This window comes from Erythrolamprus reginae, chromosome 11, assembly GCF_031021105.1.
Source record: "Erythrolamprus reginae isolate rEryReg1 chromosome 11, rEryReg1.hap1, whole genome shotgun sequence".
In the NCBI taxonomy this organism is placed as follows: domain Eukaryota; kingdom Metazoa; phylum Chordata; class Lepidosauria; order Squamata; family Dipsadidae; genus Erythrolamprus; species Erythrolamprus reginae.
In genome coordinates this window covers 30,226,928-30,245,004 of record NC_091960.1, presented here as the reverse complement: position 1 = coordinate 30,245,004, position 18,077 = coordinate 30,226,928, and the positions used below count along the sequence as shown (strand labels likewise).

Sequence of the window (18,077 nt, the reverse complement as noted above, 5' to 3'; positions counted from 1 at the left end):
GAAGAGAACAAATGATCTAAATATCAGCCTTGGCAACTTTAAGATGCATGAACTTCAACTCCTCAGCCAGCAATCTTGGGAACCGAAGCCCACATATCTTAAATTTGTGAAGTTTGAGAAACAATAATCTGGAGACCTCACCTACAAAAAGATATTGACAAAATTGAACGGGTCCAAAGACGGGCTACAAGAATGGTGGAAGGTCTTAAGCATAAAACGTATCAGGAAAGACTTCAGGAACTCAACCTGTATAGTCTGGAGGACAGAAGGGAAAGGGGGGACATGATCGAAACATTTAAACATGTTAAAGGGTTAAATAAGGTCCAGGAGGGAAGTGTTTTTAATAGGAAAGTGAACACAAGAACAAGGGGACACAATCTGAAGTTAGTTGGGGGAAAGATCAAAGGCAACTTGAGAAAATATTATTTTACTGAAAGAGTAGTAGATCCTTGGAACAAACTTCCAGCAGACGTGGTTGGTAAATCCACAGTAACTGAATTTAAACATGCCTGGGATAAACATATATCCATTGTAAGATAAAATACAGGAAATAGTATAAGGGCAGACGAGATGGACCATGAGGTCTTTTTCTGCCATCAGTCTTCTATGTTTCTATGTTTCTAGATCAACCGTCCAAGTCAAATGGTTTAGAAAAGGCGACCCACTTTAAGAAATAGAGCTCTGAGCTCATTGTTGTGGCCCTAATTTTGACTTTTTAAAAAAGTCATTTCCTGTACAATTAAATCAACCTGATTGATTATTGACTTAGTCTACTTACTAAATTTGTGAAATGCAGTGAATGATTAACTAAGAGCCAACCCAGTGTCACTTTGGATAATAAAATAGGTGGTATTATAAATGTAATTAATTGGTTAAAAAGAGGTTTGGATTCGCACCGAACAATAATTTCCCTCGCCTGCCATATGTTTCACCAGGGTTAAAACTAACTAAGCACTTAAGTTAGCAGACTTCCAACAATTAATAATATTCTATTAATTGGCTTAGAAATGTTTTATATTGTATCTTTTTGTTTGTTGAGAGCCACCCCGAGTCCTCGGAGAGGGGTGGCATATACGTCCAATTAATAAATAATAAATAATAAATTTGCCCACGTTTCTACAACACTCCGTGGCCTGCATTGGCTGCTGATCAGTTTCCGGTCACAATTCAAAATGTTGGTAATGACCTTTAAAGCCCTACATGGCATTGGACCAGAATACCTCCGGAACCGCCTTCTACCGCACGAATCCCAGCGCCCAATAAGGTCTCACAGAGTTGGCCTTCTCCGGGTCCCGTCAACCAAACAATGTCGTTTGGCGGGCCCCAGGGGAAGAGCCTTCTCTGTGGTGGCCCCGGCCCTCTGGAATCAACTTCCCCCGGAGATTAGAGCCTCTGCTCCAGGGGAAGGTTACTGCAAAATTCTCATTTCCTCCCGATTAGCTAGGATTCGGGGGCAGAGAATAAATGGGGGTGGGACCAGTCAGAGGTGTTTTTTACCAGTTCTCCGAATGACTTAAAATTTCCGCTACCAGTTCTCCAGAGCTGGTCAGAACCTGCTGAAACCCACCTCTGAGGGGAGCAGTATGAAAGTTTACGTGAAACAAGGTGTGGAGCGTGAGTGCGTGGGCAGAGATGAATCTTCACTGATAATGCAACCTGGGACAAAAAAAGTTTGTGAAACCTTTCACAATAAGGAAAACTTTAATTGTGCCCCTTCTCTACTTTGGAAACGGTGACTGGCTATGTTCGTTTCAAGACCCGGAGAGAGTAAGAGGACACTTCATCGTCACATTCCCAAAATTCCTCCCCCCACCCTTGCTCTCAACTGCAGGAGGAATGGAAACCCTATAGCAGGAGTCAGCAACTCGCGGCTCTGGAGCCGCATGTGGCTCTCTCATCCCTCTGCTGCAGTTCCGTGTTGCTCAAAATATGCGTCACAACTGCCAATATCTGACATCCACCAATGCACAATTTATTAAGCTCTTTGACCCCTGGTAGGCCAAGTAAAATCTTATGTGAGCATGCTCTCGTGCATGAGATTTTATCTGTCTGTCTGTCTGTCTGTCTGTCTGTCTGTCTGTCTGTCTATCTATCATTTATTTATTTATTTATTTATTTATTTATTTATTTATTTATTTATATTTATTTATTTATTTAGTCCAATACGCAATGAGAGCTTTAGTGGGTATATATATATATATACTGTATATGTGTTCACCCTAGAACAAGGACAGAAACACCAGCCTGAAGATGACGAGTGGGACCTCGTCGAAACGTCGCCAGAAATTTCAAAATTCTACACGGGAAGAAACCCGAATATACCAAGACCGTCATACTGTATATATATATACACATAGTAAAATACATGTTGAAAGTTATAGAGGAGATACTCATAGTAAAATATATCTATGAAAGAATAGAAAAGAAGATATAGTAATAGAACATATCAATGAAAGAATAGAAGAAGAGATATAGGAATAGAAGAAAGGAATAGGAGATCTATCTATCTATCTATCTATCTATCTATCTATCTATCTATCTATCTATCTATCTATCTATCTATCTATCTATCTATCTATCTATCTATTTGATTTCTATGCCACTCTTCTCGAAGTGACTCAGAGTAGTGTACAAGCAGGAGTAGTCTACTGACCGGATGTGGGTGGATGCAGTGGGGTAGCAAAAATGGAGCTCCACCCCAGAGCACCCAATTTGCATTGAAACATGTTGAAAGAAAATGCAGGGTGTCCTGCACAAGCCACGCCCATATATACATTGTCAATTCTACACATTTTCTTAAATTGAACTCTATGCACTCACATATATTCAACAAACAAAGATACTCTTTATTTTATAGCAATTAATAATTAAACATTGGTAGTTGTTTCCTTTCTCTATGTGTCTTTATATTTTTATACTAGTTTCCTTTCTATTTATGTACACTGATACTCTGTATTGTTAGGTTTGATTTTTGCTGGGGATTCATTCATGCCATTTTTGCCACGTCTTGTTGGTTTCTTTACTTTTCCTTCCTTTAATTGCATTCGTCCTTTGGTCCATTTCCGCACATCTATATATTTTTTCTATAATTAAATTTTCAGGTGGAATCTGATCTTTTTTCCACATTTACGCGATAGAGATTCTTACCGCGGTAATTGTATGTGTCATGAGATATAACATTTTTTGGAGGGCTATTGTCTTTTCCAAATTCCTAAAAGCATACTTTCTGGTGCAAAATCAGTTGTCTTTTTCTAGCTTCTTATCTCAGCAAGCTCCCATCCAAATAGCAACTAGCTTTGACCCGGCTTAGCCTTTCTGAGATCAGTAGAGGCAACATTTGCGCAAATAATCCCAGCCGCCTCCTCTCCTCCCTTATTGCCTGCCATTCATCCCCTGTGGGTGGGGTTAGAAACATAGAAACATAGAAGACTGACGGCAGAAAAAGACCTCATGGTCCATCTAGTCTGCCCTTATACTATTTCCTGTATTTTATCTTACAATGGATATATGTTCAGCTCTTTATGTGGAACCGTATCAAAGGCTTTGCTGAAGTCCAGAGAGGCAATATCCACGGCACCACCTTGATCCAACACCTTTGTGACATAGTCAAAGAAATCAATGAGATTAGTCTGACATGATTTGCCTTCAGTAAAGCCATGCTGATTTGGGTCCAATAAGTTATTGTTTTTTAGGTGCTGATTTATCCTCTTTTTGAGTAGAGTCTCCATCATTTTAACTACAACTGATGTCAAGCTAACTGGCCTGTAGTTACCAGCTTCTTCTCTACTGCCCTTCTGGTGGATAGGCACAACACTGGCCATTCTCCAATCCTCAGGAACATCTCCTGTTAACAGGGATTGGTTAAACACATCAGTCAAAAGCCTGATTGGCAAAAGTCTGCCCATCCCTCAGTTCATAAGCCATTGCACAGCATACTGCTCCAGAACCAAACATTTAGCAGGTTGTGGGTTTGTTTTTTAAAAAAATATTTTTATTAAATTTTTATTACAACAAACAAAGAAACAAAAAAATCTTAAAGAAAAAGTGCCCAACACCAATAAACCCCACCACCATTTAGGGGGTTAAATTATTTCCAATAAATTTCAATTTCTTCCTTAGCTCCGGTTTACATTTCTTTACATACAAAAAGTGATTGGAATTTATTTTTCACATTGTCGTCATAAATCCTACTTAAGATATAACTTTTCACCTTATTCCATCGTGCCATCAGCTTCTCCAATTTATTTTCATCCAAGTTATTTAATCTTATTTCCATAATTTCGAAGTGGATGTGGTCCACCATATACCAGTACCAATTCTGGATTGTCCATTTATTACTATCCTTCCACCCTAGTACCACTACTGCTTGAGCGCTTTCCAAAGCTGCTGTTTTGATTTCTTTAAATTCTCGTAATTCCCCATATTTAACTAGTGTTGCTAATTCTTTCGTGATTATCCAATTAATGTTTAGCATATTGTTAATTCCATTCTGTAGTTCCTTCCAAAATGTTTGAACTTCAACACATTCCCAGAGCATATTGAGCAGGTTGTGTGAACCCAAACAATATAAGCCAACCGGGGGGTGGATGGGTGGGTGTTGCCACTTCCGCCACTCCTGGTGCGCTGTGTGTGCAGCTTTGTGTGTGTGTACATGCATCCGAGTGATATTTTGCTTCTGCGCATGCGCAGACTGATGCACGAGGGGATGCGCATGCGGGTGAGATTTTGGCAATTATTTTTGCTTATGTGCATGCTCAGAAGCAAAAAATCGCTGAAACCTCACCCATGTGCACATCCCTTCACGCATCAGTCTGAGCATGCTAGAAGCCCAAAGCTGCGCATGCAGCTCCAATTTTACTCCAGGTGCGGTGTCTTCATCCATACCTGTAGGAACCCAATACTGAAGCCGACTTCCTACATTCCCATTGTGTCTTTCAGACAAGAAAATGGGACTTATATCAATGCTCATTTAAGTGCTATGCTGGCTTTGTGCTTATATGCGCAGGCGGAGGCAGACACAGTCCTGAACTGAATTGAATTGGGACCCGAGTGCTGAGCGAGAGAGGGGCGGCATACAAATCCAAATAATAAATAAATAAATAAATACTAAGTGTGGTGCACCCAATTTTATGACTTGGTGTTTTTTTGCCACAGTTGTTAAATGAGCCATTGTAGTGGTTAAGTGAAACACACAGTCGTTAAGACATTCTGTCTTCCCACGTGGTGATCACACGATCCCCGAGATGCTACAACAGTGATGGTGAAACTTTTTTTCCTCGGGTGCCGAAAGAGCGTGGGCGCATATGCGCAAGTGCCCATGCCCATAATTCAGTGGCTGAGGAGGGCAAAAACAGCTTCCCTCATCCCCTGGCGGCACTCTGGAGGCCAGAAGCGGCCTCTTTCCCAACTTTTGGTGGCCCAGTAGGCTCACGTTTCACCCATTCCAGGCACCAAAAGCTTCCCTGGAGCTGTGGGGAGAGTAAAAACCTCCTCCCCCATCCCCGTGGAGGCTCTCTGGAAGCCAAAAACACCCTCCCGGAGCCTCTGTAGGAGCCAAAAATCAGCTGGCCAGCACACAAATGCACATTGCAGCTGAGCTAGGGCAATAGAAACATAGAAACATAGAAGAATGACGGCAGAAAAAGACCTCACGGTCCATCTAGTCTGCCCTTCTACTATTTCTTGTATTTTATCTTAGGATGGATCTATGTTTATCCCAGGCATGTTTAAATTCAGTGACTGTGGATTTGCCGACCATGTCTGCTGGAAGTTTGTTCCAAGCATCTACTACTCTTTCAATAAAATAATATTTTCTCACATTACTTCTAATCTTTTCCCCAACTAACCTCAGATTGTGCCCCCTTGTTCTTGTGTTCACTTTCCTATTGAAAACACTTCCCTCCTGAATCTTATTTAACCCTTTAACATATTTAAATGTTTTGATCATATCCCCCCTTTCCCTTCTGTCCTCCAGACTATACAGATTGAGTTCATTAAGTCTTTCCTGATAGGTTTTATGCTTAAGACCTTCCACCAATGGCTCACGTGCCAGCCGATGTGGCTCCGCGTGCCACCTGTGGCACCCGTGCCATAGGTTCGCCATCACTGTGCTACAACCTTTGCCAGGGGTCAATGTTTTGATCACGTGACCATGGGATGCTGTAACAGTCATAAGTGTGAGGACTAATGATCGGTTCGATGCCGCTGTAACTTCAAACAGTCATTTAAACCAGGGGTTGTAAACCGAAGGCTTCCAGTATGTAAGAAGTCATCTAAGAATATAACAATATAGCATTTAGACGTATATACCACTTCACAGTGCTTTTACAGCCCTCTCTAAGTGGTTTACAGAATCAGCCCCTTGCCCTCAACAATCTGGGTCTTCGTTTGACCCACCTTGGAAGGATGGAAGACTGAGCCAACTTTGAGTTGGTGAGATTTGAACTGCTGAACTACAGCTAGCAGTTATTTATTTATTTTTATTTATTTATTTATTTATTTATTCATTTTGTCCAATACACAATGAGGGTTTTAGTGGGTATATATCTATATACACATAGTAAAATACATGATGAAGATTATAGAGGAGATACTCATAGTAAAATATATCTAAGAAAGAATAGAAAAGAAGGTATAGGAATAGAACATATCAATGAAAGAATAGAAGAAGAGATATAGGAATAGAAGAAAGGAATAGGAGATATAGGAGAGCAATAGGACAGGGGACGGAAGGCACTCTAGTGCACTTGTACTCACCCGCTGTAGTTAGCTGAAGTAGCCTGCAGTGCTGCACTCTAACCAGTGCGCCGGCTCAATTCTGCCAACAGCCAAAATCCTTTTCAAAATCTTGCAACTCTCAAGTAGAGAGCTCCTATGGAAAGCAAACAACTGTCCCTGGTACTAGCAAATGGTATGAGCACAGCCAGGGAGAGTTGTGCAAGCCACAGACAAAAGGCACACCGGTTGCAGGCGAACTTGTTTCGGTGGAGAAAAGGTCATCTGCAAACTTTTCCCTAACTTTAGAGCACTTTCCAAACTCTCCCCCCCCCCCACTTGAAATGAAGGAAGCAAAAAAGGGAAGGGAGAATGTGCTGAAATGGATAGGGCGTTATTGGAATTAAAAGAAAAAAAGAGGAATAGGACTATTATAGAATTCGGAATAGATTTTACAATTGGCTAGAAAATAGGAATCAAAGTTAAGAAACAGAAAAAACCTAAAACCTGAATGATAAAATATTATATTATATATATATATGTCTTCGGAGAGGGGTGGCATACAAATCTAATAAATAATAATAATAATAATAATAATAGTAATAATAGTAATAATAGTAATAATAGTAATAATGATAACTACAGGTTCAATTACCAACGGCAAAAAAACATGTACAGTACTAACTTAAATGAAGCAGTTAAGTATTACGGAGTCTACGGAGAGGGGTGGCATACAAATCTAATTAATAATAATAATAATAATAATAATAATAGTAGTAATAATAGTAATAATAGTAATAATGATAACTACAGGTTCAATTACCAATGGCAAAAAAACATGTACAGTACTAACTTAAATGAAGCAGTTAAGTAGTACGGAGTCTACGGAGAGGGGTGGCATACAAATCTAATTAATAATAATAATAATAATAGTAGTAGTAATAATAGTAATAATAGTAATAATGATAACTACAGGTTCAATTACCAATGGCAAAAAAACATGTACAGTACTAACTTAAATGAAGCAGTTAAGTAGTACGGAGTCTACGGAGAGGGGTGGCATACAAATCTAATTAATAATAATAATAATAATAATAATAATAATAGTAATAATAGTAATAATAGTAATAATGATAACTACAGGTTCAATTACCAATGGCAAAAAAACATGTACAGTACTAACTTAAATGAAGCAGTTAAGTAGTACGGAGTCTACGGAGAGGGGTGGCATACAAATCTAATTAATAATAATAATAATAATAATAATAATAGTAATAATAGTAATAATAGTAATAATGATAACTACAGGTTCAATTACCAATGGCAAAAAAACATGTACAGTACTAACTTAAATGAAGCAGTTAAGTAGTACGGAGTCTACGGAGAGGGGCGGCATACAAATCTAATTAATAATAATAATAATTATTATTATTATTATAACAACAACAACAACAACAACAACAACAACAACATATATTTTGACACGGAATACTGTAAAATATATTGAAGAGTGTTCTTAATGTTTATATTTGGACCTATTCTGCATCTGTTCAATTTGATTTTTTTTGTCTTATTATTTTTTATTTTTTATTTATTTGTCTTTTGTCTTTGTGTTTTTTTTTAACATTGGAAAATTAATCAAAACTATTTTAAAAAAGAAAGAAAGAAAAGGGAAGGGATAGACATCCATGCATGCAATCTGTTTCAGTCTCTGTGTCATACACAAACTTACGCACACACACAAACACAAAGAGCCTAGATCCAGGAGGAGCCCTCCTGCACGTTAATAAAAGGCTTTTACCTTTTCATTCACCAAAAGCATAAGTCAAAATTTCAAGAGCACACCTTGCTGCATGACAAAAATTTGCTCCTGGCAATCATGGTTTCGACCACAAAAACCACAGCTGGCTTAACTCCTTCGAGGCCGGCAATTTTCCTGCCGCACGGCAGGGCCTTTCCTCACCCCCTTGGCCCGCGCCACTGCAGAAGGGGGCAGCTGGATCCCTGGTGGGGGGGGGGAAGGATATGGGGAGAGGTGGGGAGAGGGGAATTCCAGGAAGTAATATCCAGTCAGCACACAAGGATAAAACCGCCAGTAGGTGTGTGCCTGCAGTAACCACCTTTATTTTGGAGCTCACATAGTCAAAGAGCAGAGACAGTCAAAAATGCCTAAAGTGCAAAATTGCAAATGAATAAATGAAAAGATAAAGAGAAATAGACATGACCTATCCAGATTCCTAAGAGGTCAGTAAGGGGCGAGTACAAGTGCACTAGAGTGCCTTCCGTCCCCTGTCCTATTGCTCTCCTATATCTCCTCTACCTTTCTTCTATTCCTATATCTCTTCTTCTATTCTTTCATTGATATGTTCTATTACTATATCTTCTTTTCTATTATTTCATAGATATATTTTACTATGAGTATCTCCTCTATAACCTTCATCATGTATTTTACTATGTGTATACCCACTAAAACCTTCATTGTGTATTGGACAAAATCAATCAAAAAAAATTTTGTAGAGTCCTTTTTTCTTTGCCTATCTTTTCTGAACCGTAGAATGTTTGAATTTCTTTTTCTTTTATTTTCAAAAATTTAAATCTATCCCGTGGCTGGTACACAACACCTGGTTTTCAAAACTGCATGTCTGATGCAAACCATCACACACCATTTCTGGAGCTAAAAGGTGACATGATGTTAAGTTGACAAGACTTGGAGCACATGTTTTTGGAACAGTTTTTATCCCAGAGCTACACTTGCACTTAGCAATGAACAAAAGGGTCACCATCAGAGAGCTGTTGGATGCTACATTTAAATAGACTTTTAACAATACATTTAAATATTGGGCCGGGGTGGCGTAGCAGGTAGAGTGCTGTACTGCAGGCCTCTGAAACTGACTATAGATCTGTAGGTCAGTGGTTCAAATCTCATCACTGGCTCAAGGTTGACTCAGCCTTGACTTAATAATAAATGGACTTAATATGGTGGATCTCCATGCAGACATACCAAATAGAGGTATGTATTATTCAGCAAGATATCATACATTTAGTTGCATTGACTATATATTACTGAATAGGGTGGGCAATATACATGTTAAAAAAGTAGATATAAAAAGTATTTGGTTGTCAGTATAACCCCGGGGCAGACTGGCGGGCCCACTTTCACAGATGAAGAGAACTGGTTTGCTCTCGGCTTGGAGTCAGAGCTACCGGTTCTGAGGAACCGGTCCAAATCAGCCGCAACCCACCCCTTGTATCTCTACAATATGGCAGAAGTTCCATTCAAACAACTACGCAATGATGTTTTATGTCCCACAGGGAATTTCAAGGAAGAAGAGGGTCAGATTCCCTCTCTCTAACAGGAAAACAATTGTCAGCTCTTCCTGAGGAAGATCTTGACATAAATACAAAATGTTATTTCCATTTCAAAATATCATAACTGATGTTTGAAGGAGAAGAAGCAAAGGACTGAAACTTATTAAGGAGAGAAGCAGCCTAGAACTAAGGAGAAATTTCCTGACAGTGGAACAGCTTGCCTCCAGAAGTTGTGAATGCTCCAATACTGCAGGTTTTTTAGAGGATGTTGGATAACCATTTGTCTGAAAGGATATAGAGCTTCCTATTGAGCAAGGGATTAGACTAAAAGACTCCCAAAGTCCTTCCATCCATCCATCCATCCATCCTTCCTTCCATCCTTCCTTCCTTCCTTCCTTCCATCCTTCTTTCCATCCTTCCTTCCATCCATCCTTCCTTCCTTCCATCCTTCTTTCCATCCTTCCTTCCATCCATCCTTCCTTCCTTCCATCCTTCCTTCCTTCCATCCTTCTTTCCATCCTTCCTTCCTTCCTTCCATCCTTCCTTCCTTCCTTCCTTCCTTCCATCCTTCCTTCCCTTCCCTATAAACACACACACACACACACACACACACACACACACACACACACACACGTATTCTCCACAATTTTCTTATATACTGTATATATATAAAATGCATATACCTTAAATATATATCAATAATATACATACAGTAATTATACATTTTATCAATCATTCTTAAATCAATATCCCATCTGCCCTGAGTCTGCTAGGAGAAAGGGTGGCCAATAAATCGACTAAAATAAAATAAATAAATAAAATTTGCACCTATTTTATATTTCTGTTCATGAGCCTGTTATTCTTCTTTTCTTTACACTCCCCTCTCTCTTTCTCCACCTCTTCCCCTTACTTTCTTACTTCTTCTCTCCCCCTTCCTATTTCCCTCCACTCCTTCTCTTCTCCCTCCCTCTTTCTCCTTCTTTACCTTTCCCCTGAGTGATTATTATCCTAGGTCAGGGGTAGGCAAAGTTGGCTCTTCTCTTGTGGACTTCAACTCCCAGAATTCCCGAGCCAATTATGCTAGCTCAGGAATTCTGGGAGTTGAAGTCCAGATGTCATAGAAGAGTCAACTTTGCCTACCCTTGTCCTAGTTCATCTCATGTTTAACAGACTGATAGCTTGCTCCCGTACATTTTAAAACTGTCAGGGTGTCTCTTCTAAATTTATTACTTTGAATCATTTCTATACATGCAATTCTTTATTTTAGGTATATGCTACTTATCTAATGCTGCCTCCCCAAAACTTAATTTCATCATATGGGTCTACCACCATTCATTCTCCATTTTCTTCTTCTTTTATAATCGTTCTACTTTAATTCCTATGTATATTCAAAGTCCTTTCCAATCCTGTTATTCTATTATTTCGTTAATTGTAGTCCCAAGACGCCCAAAGGATGCCAGTTTGTTAAAGAATGAAGAGAAGAGTTTTTCCCCATCTTGGCTGAGAAGAAAAAAATCTTCCAAGCTGCTTGTAGACTTGTCATATTCTCCAAACCCTTGATTTTCTTTCCAATGGAGCTTCTCGGCCCTAACCTGCCCCAGGTTGACCCTGAAGATAACTGTCCCTGATTGTAGATTGCATTCCTTGCCTTCAGGTGGAACCCATCAGCATCTCTGTGGATGGGACCCCTTGATCCCTTCTTTGAAAGAGATGGCCTGCATATTCAAGAGGCCTAAAGAGACAGTCGGGGCATCAGGACAGACCCCAGAGAAGAAGCATCACAATGTGGGGCTCTTTTTATCCGAGTTCAACATCACAATAGAGGAGACAGGGCAACTATTAGCCAGTCAACTACCTTTCAAACAGGGTGGAAAAATCAAGAGCTTTTTTCGTGCCTGCTGCGTAAACAACATATATGATTGTCGGGAAGATTTCAAAGGAAAGGCCTAGAGAATGCAGATTCTTCAAAAGGATGCGGGGGTGGGGGTTGGACGGGAGGTGGGGAGGAGAGAACACAATGTAATCCCACCCCTCTTTTTTGGAAACTGTGGACTCTTTCGGGAATCATAGTGGTGGTGATGGTTTATGTGATAAACTCATCTCTTTCTCCGAAGAGGTTTCCTTTGAAATGGAACAATTGCCTTTTGGAAAGGCATCATTTGAAAGACGCGGGTTTTTCCTGTATGGATAAGTGTGTGTGTGTGTGAGAGAGAGAGAGAGAGAGAAAGAGAGTTGGGGGGAGAGAGGGAGGGAGAGAGAAAATATGTACACATGTACACATCTTACTTATAGCTTGCAGACAACAGGGCCAGATAATTGCAAACAGTCAAGAAGCCAAAGTTAGCCAAAGTCTGATCTAAAACTGGCTGCAGAAATCCCAGAGTGCATAAATAGGCCATTGGTGGTTCTCTTCCCCTCCACCCATCCTCCAATCAGCCTCAGGCCTTAGAGCAAGAGTTTCCAACCTTGGCAACTTTAAGGCTTGTGGACTTCAATTCTGGAAGTTGAAGTCCACAAGCCTTAAAGCTGCCAAGGTTGGAGACCCCCTGCCTTAGAGGCAAAATTAAAGGATGATGGCCATGGACCGTTGAGAAACCTTGGAAGAGATTTAAACACAGTGAGATCAAGTTGAAAAGTCACCTGAAAGATCCTGGATCCATTCTGAACATTTGGAAAGATGAGGTATGTCCCCGGGGGGGAGAAGACACCCAGAACCCCAAAGTGACAACCTCAAATGTGATGTTAAAACTTTACTCCTCATCTTCATACAGTGCATTAAAAAAAACACAACCACTCTTGAAGATAAAGAAAAAGACAGATAGCTTATGATACCAACTATCCACGCAAGCAGGAAACAAGTTTCCTTTCAAAGCCCATCTGAAAAGGCCCAGGAGAAAAGCAGGCACAATCTTAAATATTTCCCTGGAACCTGTCCAGATAAGACATATGCTGAATGCTTGGAGCAACTAGGGGAAAAAATTGCTATGCAGAGATATGTAAAGAGCTGTAATTACTGTAGATATCTTAGAGCTGAGCTGTTGGGTAGGAAGAGGCATCTGTAATTTACTGCAATTTCACTGGTGAAAAAAGGGCATAAATCAAGACCAAAAAAAAAAAGAAGAGTGTTTCTAAAACAAGCTTTGTCAATTTGCTCCTCCAGCCCCACCATTGCACCATTAATGGCTAGGCTGAAGCAAGAAAATTCCACGAATGCAGATTTTCCTGTTACCATCTTCATGCAATGTAAAAGTATTAGTTGCTTAAAGCAGGTTGCAATTGCAATAGAGTAGCTGACCTCAAACCTGGATGGATAGAATAACTCACATACACTGGTTGTTCTCAAGCAAAGGAAAAAGCTAATTCAAAGATCTCTCTCTCTCTTTCCATCTATCTATCTATCTATCTATCTATCTATCTATCTATCTATCTATCTATCTATCTATCCATCCATCCATCCACCCACCCATCCACCCATCCATTCATCCATCTATCCATCTCCATGAGAAAACACTGCATTCACTTTACAGCTGAGACCCAAAAATCAGAATTAACCACTTTTTAGGTTAAAAACTGGCTTTACACATGGCAGAAAACTTTGGTTCATGGAATAAGCCAATATTGGTAGAGTTCAACTATTGCCCTCAGGTGGGGTTTAAAGAGACTGGCACCTTCAAAATTAAAGCAGGCAGGTGAATATATGGCTTTAGCCTCTATGCATCCAGACAATTGCTCCAGGTTTCTTCCCCACTCATTCCACCACATCATCTCATTGTCAGCAACGTATTCTCCGCAAAGAAGCCAACGGCACAATTTGAATTGAGAATCCAGCCATATTGTACCCCAAGCCACTTTTTCCCCCCCTCAAAAAAACAAAACAAAAACAAAATCCAGAACAAACAAACAAAATACTACTTTGTGTATTGCTGTAAAATTACCTCTGCTGTGCCTTCACCAATACAATTTTTGCTTTATAAAAATAGAATAGAAATAAGGAATAGATAGAGTAGAGTGGAGTTGAACAGAACAGAACAGAACAGAATTCTTTATTGGCCAATAATTGTGATTGGACACCACAAGGAATTTGTCTTTGGTGCATATGCTCTCAGAGTATATAAAATAAAAAATACATTTGCCAAGAATCATGAGGTACAACACTTAAAGATTGTCAAATATCTTTTAAGAGTTACATCCTTCTGTATTAGAACACACAAAGTGATAAGACTCCCCTGAAAGCCTTCACAGCCTCCATCATTTTTTTTTTTTTAATCTAGCCTGTCTTTATTGAAGATGTGAGGAGACATCCATTAGCTGCACTGGATGTGTTAATTATCTAATAGGTGCACGGCACACAACATTAAATCCAAGTTAGTTTATCCCTGGCTTCTTCTTGCTGAGATCCAATCCTCAGCAAATTACTGCCAAGTTTTGTGCCATAATTCCAAGCCATTTCAAGCACCTGTTTTCCCTAACCCAATTCTGTGAAAGGAAGTCTACGGGGATGAATCACAACGTGAACCAGCTTCAAAGCTGTCAGGGCATCTCCTTTGAGTGTAGATTATGTTATTATCTGAGTCAACAGAAGTAGAGTGTCAGCCCTCACTTCTGGAAGGGTGCCAGCGGAAGATTGCCTCTGCATCTGATGGGACAGGCCTCGCCTACTGACATCTGTCCCGCAAGGGAAGCATTAGCCCAGCAAAAGCATTAGCCCAGCAATTTCCACAGCAAACTTCGCTGCGACATCAGCTCGGCATTCCTACATCTACTTATGCAGAAAAAGTACATGCCATCACGCTCAATGGGTTTATCTGTAGGTAACAGCCTTAGCTAACAATCTAGGGTGCCGTTGATCTTATATTTAAAAAAATATTCTTTAGCTATACGTACACAGTAACAGCTAAAGAAATGCATTGTAGAATTAATTGTATTAATTCCACAACGCATTGAATTGAATTAATTAAAGTTATTAATTGTAGAATTAATAACTACTCAGAAATGTGTTGTAGGATTAAATCTAGAAAGCAGATTTTTCCCCTCTGTTTTTTTTTTTAACATTACAGTACTGTGAATAAGCGGTTGCTTATAAGAAATTTTGGGTTTCCCATATTTGTTCTTTTGCATGAAGAAGTGAATGAAATGCCTAGTTTGATAGGCTTTCTGAAAGAAAAGAAAGACTCAACAGTTCCCCAAAAGCTTTATCAGCAGAAATTCAGAAGCACCGCTCTGTACCCTGGGAAGAAGAATCTTGACTTCTCTCCCAGCCGAGATGTTCTTATGAAACAGCAACGAAATCCAGGATCGTATCCAAAAATAATAAACATCCAAAAAATAACCTCCAGAGGAAATAAATACTCTCAGCTTAGCTGTACCGTACAGGAAAGGAAGGAACGGGCAATTCCTTTGGACGGCTGCTTCTTCTTCTTCTCCAAACATTTAAGAGACAAAGCTTACCCCTTTTCCAACTCAGCTGACATTTGCGAGAAGGAGGCTGTGGAATATCGCAAATTTCAGTTGCAACCCCGGGGCAACTTTGCTAAAAGATTGAGCGTCCCACGCCCCGCTACGCGGAAAAGACTGCCATAAATTCTGAAACCAAAAACTCAGCCACCCACTCCCAGTTAATTAAATCAGCTTTCTTTCTTTCTTTCTTTCTTTCTTTCTTTCTTTCTTTCTTTCTTTCTTTCTTTCTTTCTTTCTTTCTTTCTTTCTTCCTTTCTTCCTTCCTTCCTCCCTCCCTCCCCCCCCTCCCTCCCCCCTCCCTTCCAAAGGGAAATAAGCGAAGGGGCTTGGAATGACGATTCCTACTTTTCCTAATCTCTGCCCCCTCCCCTTTTTTTTGTCGATCAGAAAGATCTGCTTAGAAATCGCGCGGCGGCGGCAGCGAAAGCCAGCTTCGGATCCCGAAACGCATGGAGAGAAAAAATAGACTCAGTCCACTTACTCAACGTCATTCGACATGGTCCGCCCAAGTTTGTTCCAACGTCGCCTTAGCCAAAAGATGGTTAGTTCCCTTCCCTTCCCTTGGCTGGAGCGCTCCTAGCACCGTCGAAAGAGAGTCATCAGCTGTAAAAGTGAAGACTTTCTTTCAAGTTAGAGGTTTATGTTGTACGGGCGTTCTGCTGACAGGTAGGTTCTGTCAGATTCTTGCGCCTGATTGGCTGGGAGAGACAGGTGCCAGGAGACAGGTACACCTCAGCAGGTGCAGCAGTTTATTAACCCTTTGCAAACCGGGCAGCGAGGAAAGAGCTGCCCTATCGGGACGTTTGTAAGTGTAGGTGTAGAAATGAAGTGAATTGCAAAAGGTCTTGGCGGGTGGGGGGAGAGAAATAAAGGAGATGAAGTCCGAGAATGTTAGGTCTTTCTCACAGGAAAGTTTGTTTTGCGCTCATCTGGAGGGAGGGCTTTTAAGGCAGCGGAGGGAGACCATTCCCTAGCACACCTGCCATTCTTAAAGGATGCAGAAAAATGTCACTCTGTCTGCAGCCAGTAAAGGCCAACAACGTGGTACCTGCAAAAAAGAAAAAAGAAAGAAAAAGAAAAAAGTGGGGGTTAGGCAGCAGAGGGAGTTTTTAAAACTGTTTTAATTGTTGGTTTTAAATTGTTTTAAACTGTTTTTAAAGGGTTTTAATATTACATTGTATATGTAATTTTTTGGTTGTGAGCCTCCCAGAGTCCCTTGGGAGTTGGGCGGCATACAAATCCAGATAGATAGATAGATAGATAGATAGATAGATAGATAGGTAGATAGGTAGGTAGGTAGGTAGGTAGGTAGATAGATAGATAGATAGATAGATAGAAAGAAAGATAGAAAGATAGAAAGAAAGATAGATAGATAGATAGATATGATAGGTAGGTAGGTAGATAGATATGATAGGTAGGTAGGTAGATAGATATATAGATAGATAATAGATAGATAGATAGATAGATAGGTAGATAGATAGATAGGTAGGTAGGTAGATATGATAGATAGGTAGATAGATAGATAGATAGATAGATAGATAATAGATAGATAGATAGGTAGATAGGTAAGTAGGTAGGTAGGTAGGTAGATAGATAGATAGATAGATAGATAATAGATAGATGGATGGATGGATGGATGGATGGAGAGGTAGGTAGGTAGAAAGGTAGGTAGAAAGGTAGGTAGAAAGATAGATAGATAGATAGATAGATAGATAGATAGATAGATAAGAGGGGATTTTAAAACTTTTTTTACCCTTGGACTTAGCAAAGTCTGCACTAGCAGAATATAAATTTTAAATGGTTTATTTAGCCATGTGGCCAGATGGAACAAACTATCCAGTCGGAGAATTGCTTCATGTACCTGTCTATCTAAATTATGAAAGGCAAAGGCGTATAGGGCGGGATCAAAAGATAACCAAGAATGTATAGAATAGATATAAAATGAAATGAAATAAAAATGGCAGTATAATGACCGATGCACACATCCAAACTGATCCGCTGTTAATAGTGTTGACAAGTGTTCATTACGTAAATGGTCTTAATAGTGTGTCATCTTGTGATGGAACAGAACTAGACAATCTGGGGCATAATTTTGAATTTCCCTCTTTTTCAAAAAGACATAAACATTACGCACAATACCTTAATCTCTGTATTGCACCTGGCCCATAAGAAATCTTATTTTGTTTGAGTCCATCTCACCCGCTGCACTTTCGGCAGTGCTGAAGGATCTCCGGTGGGTTAGCCTGCAGAGGTGGGTCAGGGTGAACCTTTACCTACTTCTTAAGTAAAGGAAGACCTCTATCACAGGATGGGTAATTCGGAAACTTCAGATCGTGCAGAATGCAGCTGCGAGAGTAATCATGGGCTTCCCCAAATATGCCCATGTTACACCAACACTCCGCAGTCTGCATTGGTTGCCGATCAGTTTCCGGTCACAATTCAAAGTGTTGGTTATGACCTATAAAGCCCTTCATGGCACCGGACCAGATTATCTCAGGGACCGCCTTCTGCTGCACGAATCCCAGCGACCAGTTAGGTCCCGCAGAGTGGGCCTTCTCCGGGTCCCGTCAACTAAACAATGCCGTTTGGCGGGACCC

At 40.1% G+C, this 18,077-nt stretch overlaps 1 protein-coding gene across 1 annotated transcript in view; it reads right to left on the bottom strand.

The window, feature by feature from the left end:
* GRHL3 (grainyhead like transcription factor 3) overlaps positions 1 to 16,025 on the bottom strand; it is an 89,076-nt gene extending 73,051 nt beyond the window's left edge. The window contains exon 1 of the mRNA XM_070764219.1: positions 15,962 to 16,025. Coding sequence (XP_070620320.1) covers positions 15,962 to 15,978 — 17 coding nt within the window. The 5' untranslated portion in view covers positions 15,979 to 16,025. The remainder of the gene's footprint in view (positions 1 to 15,961) is intronic.
* Between the last annotated feature and the right edge of the window lie 2,052 nt (positions 16,026 to 18,077).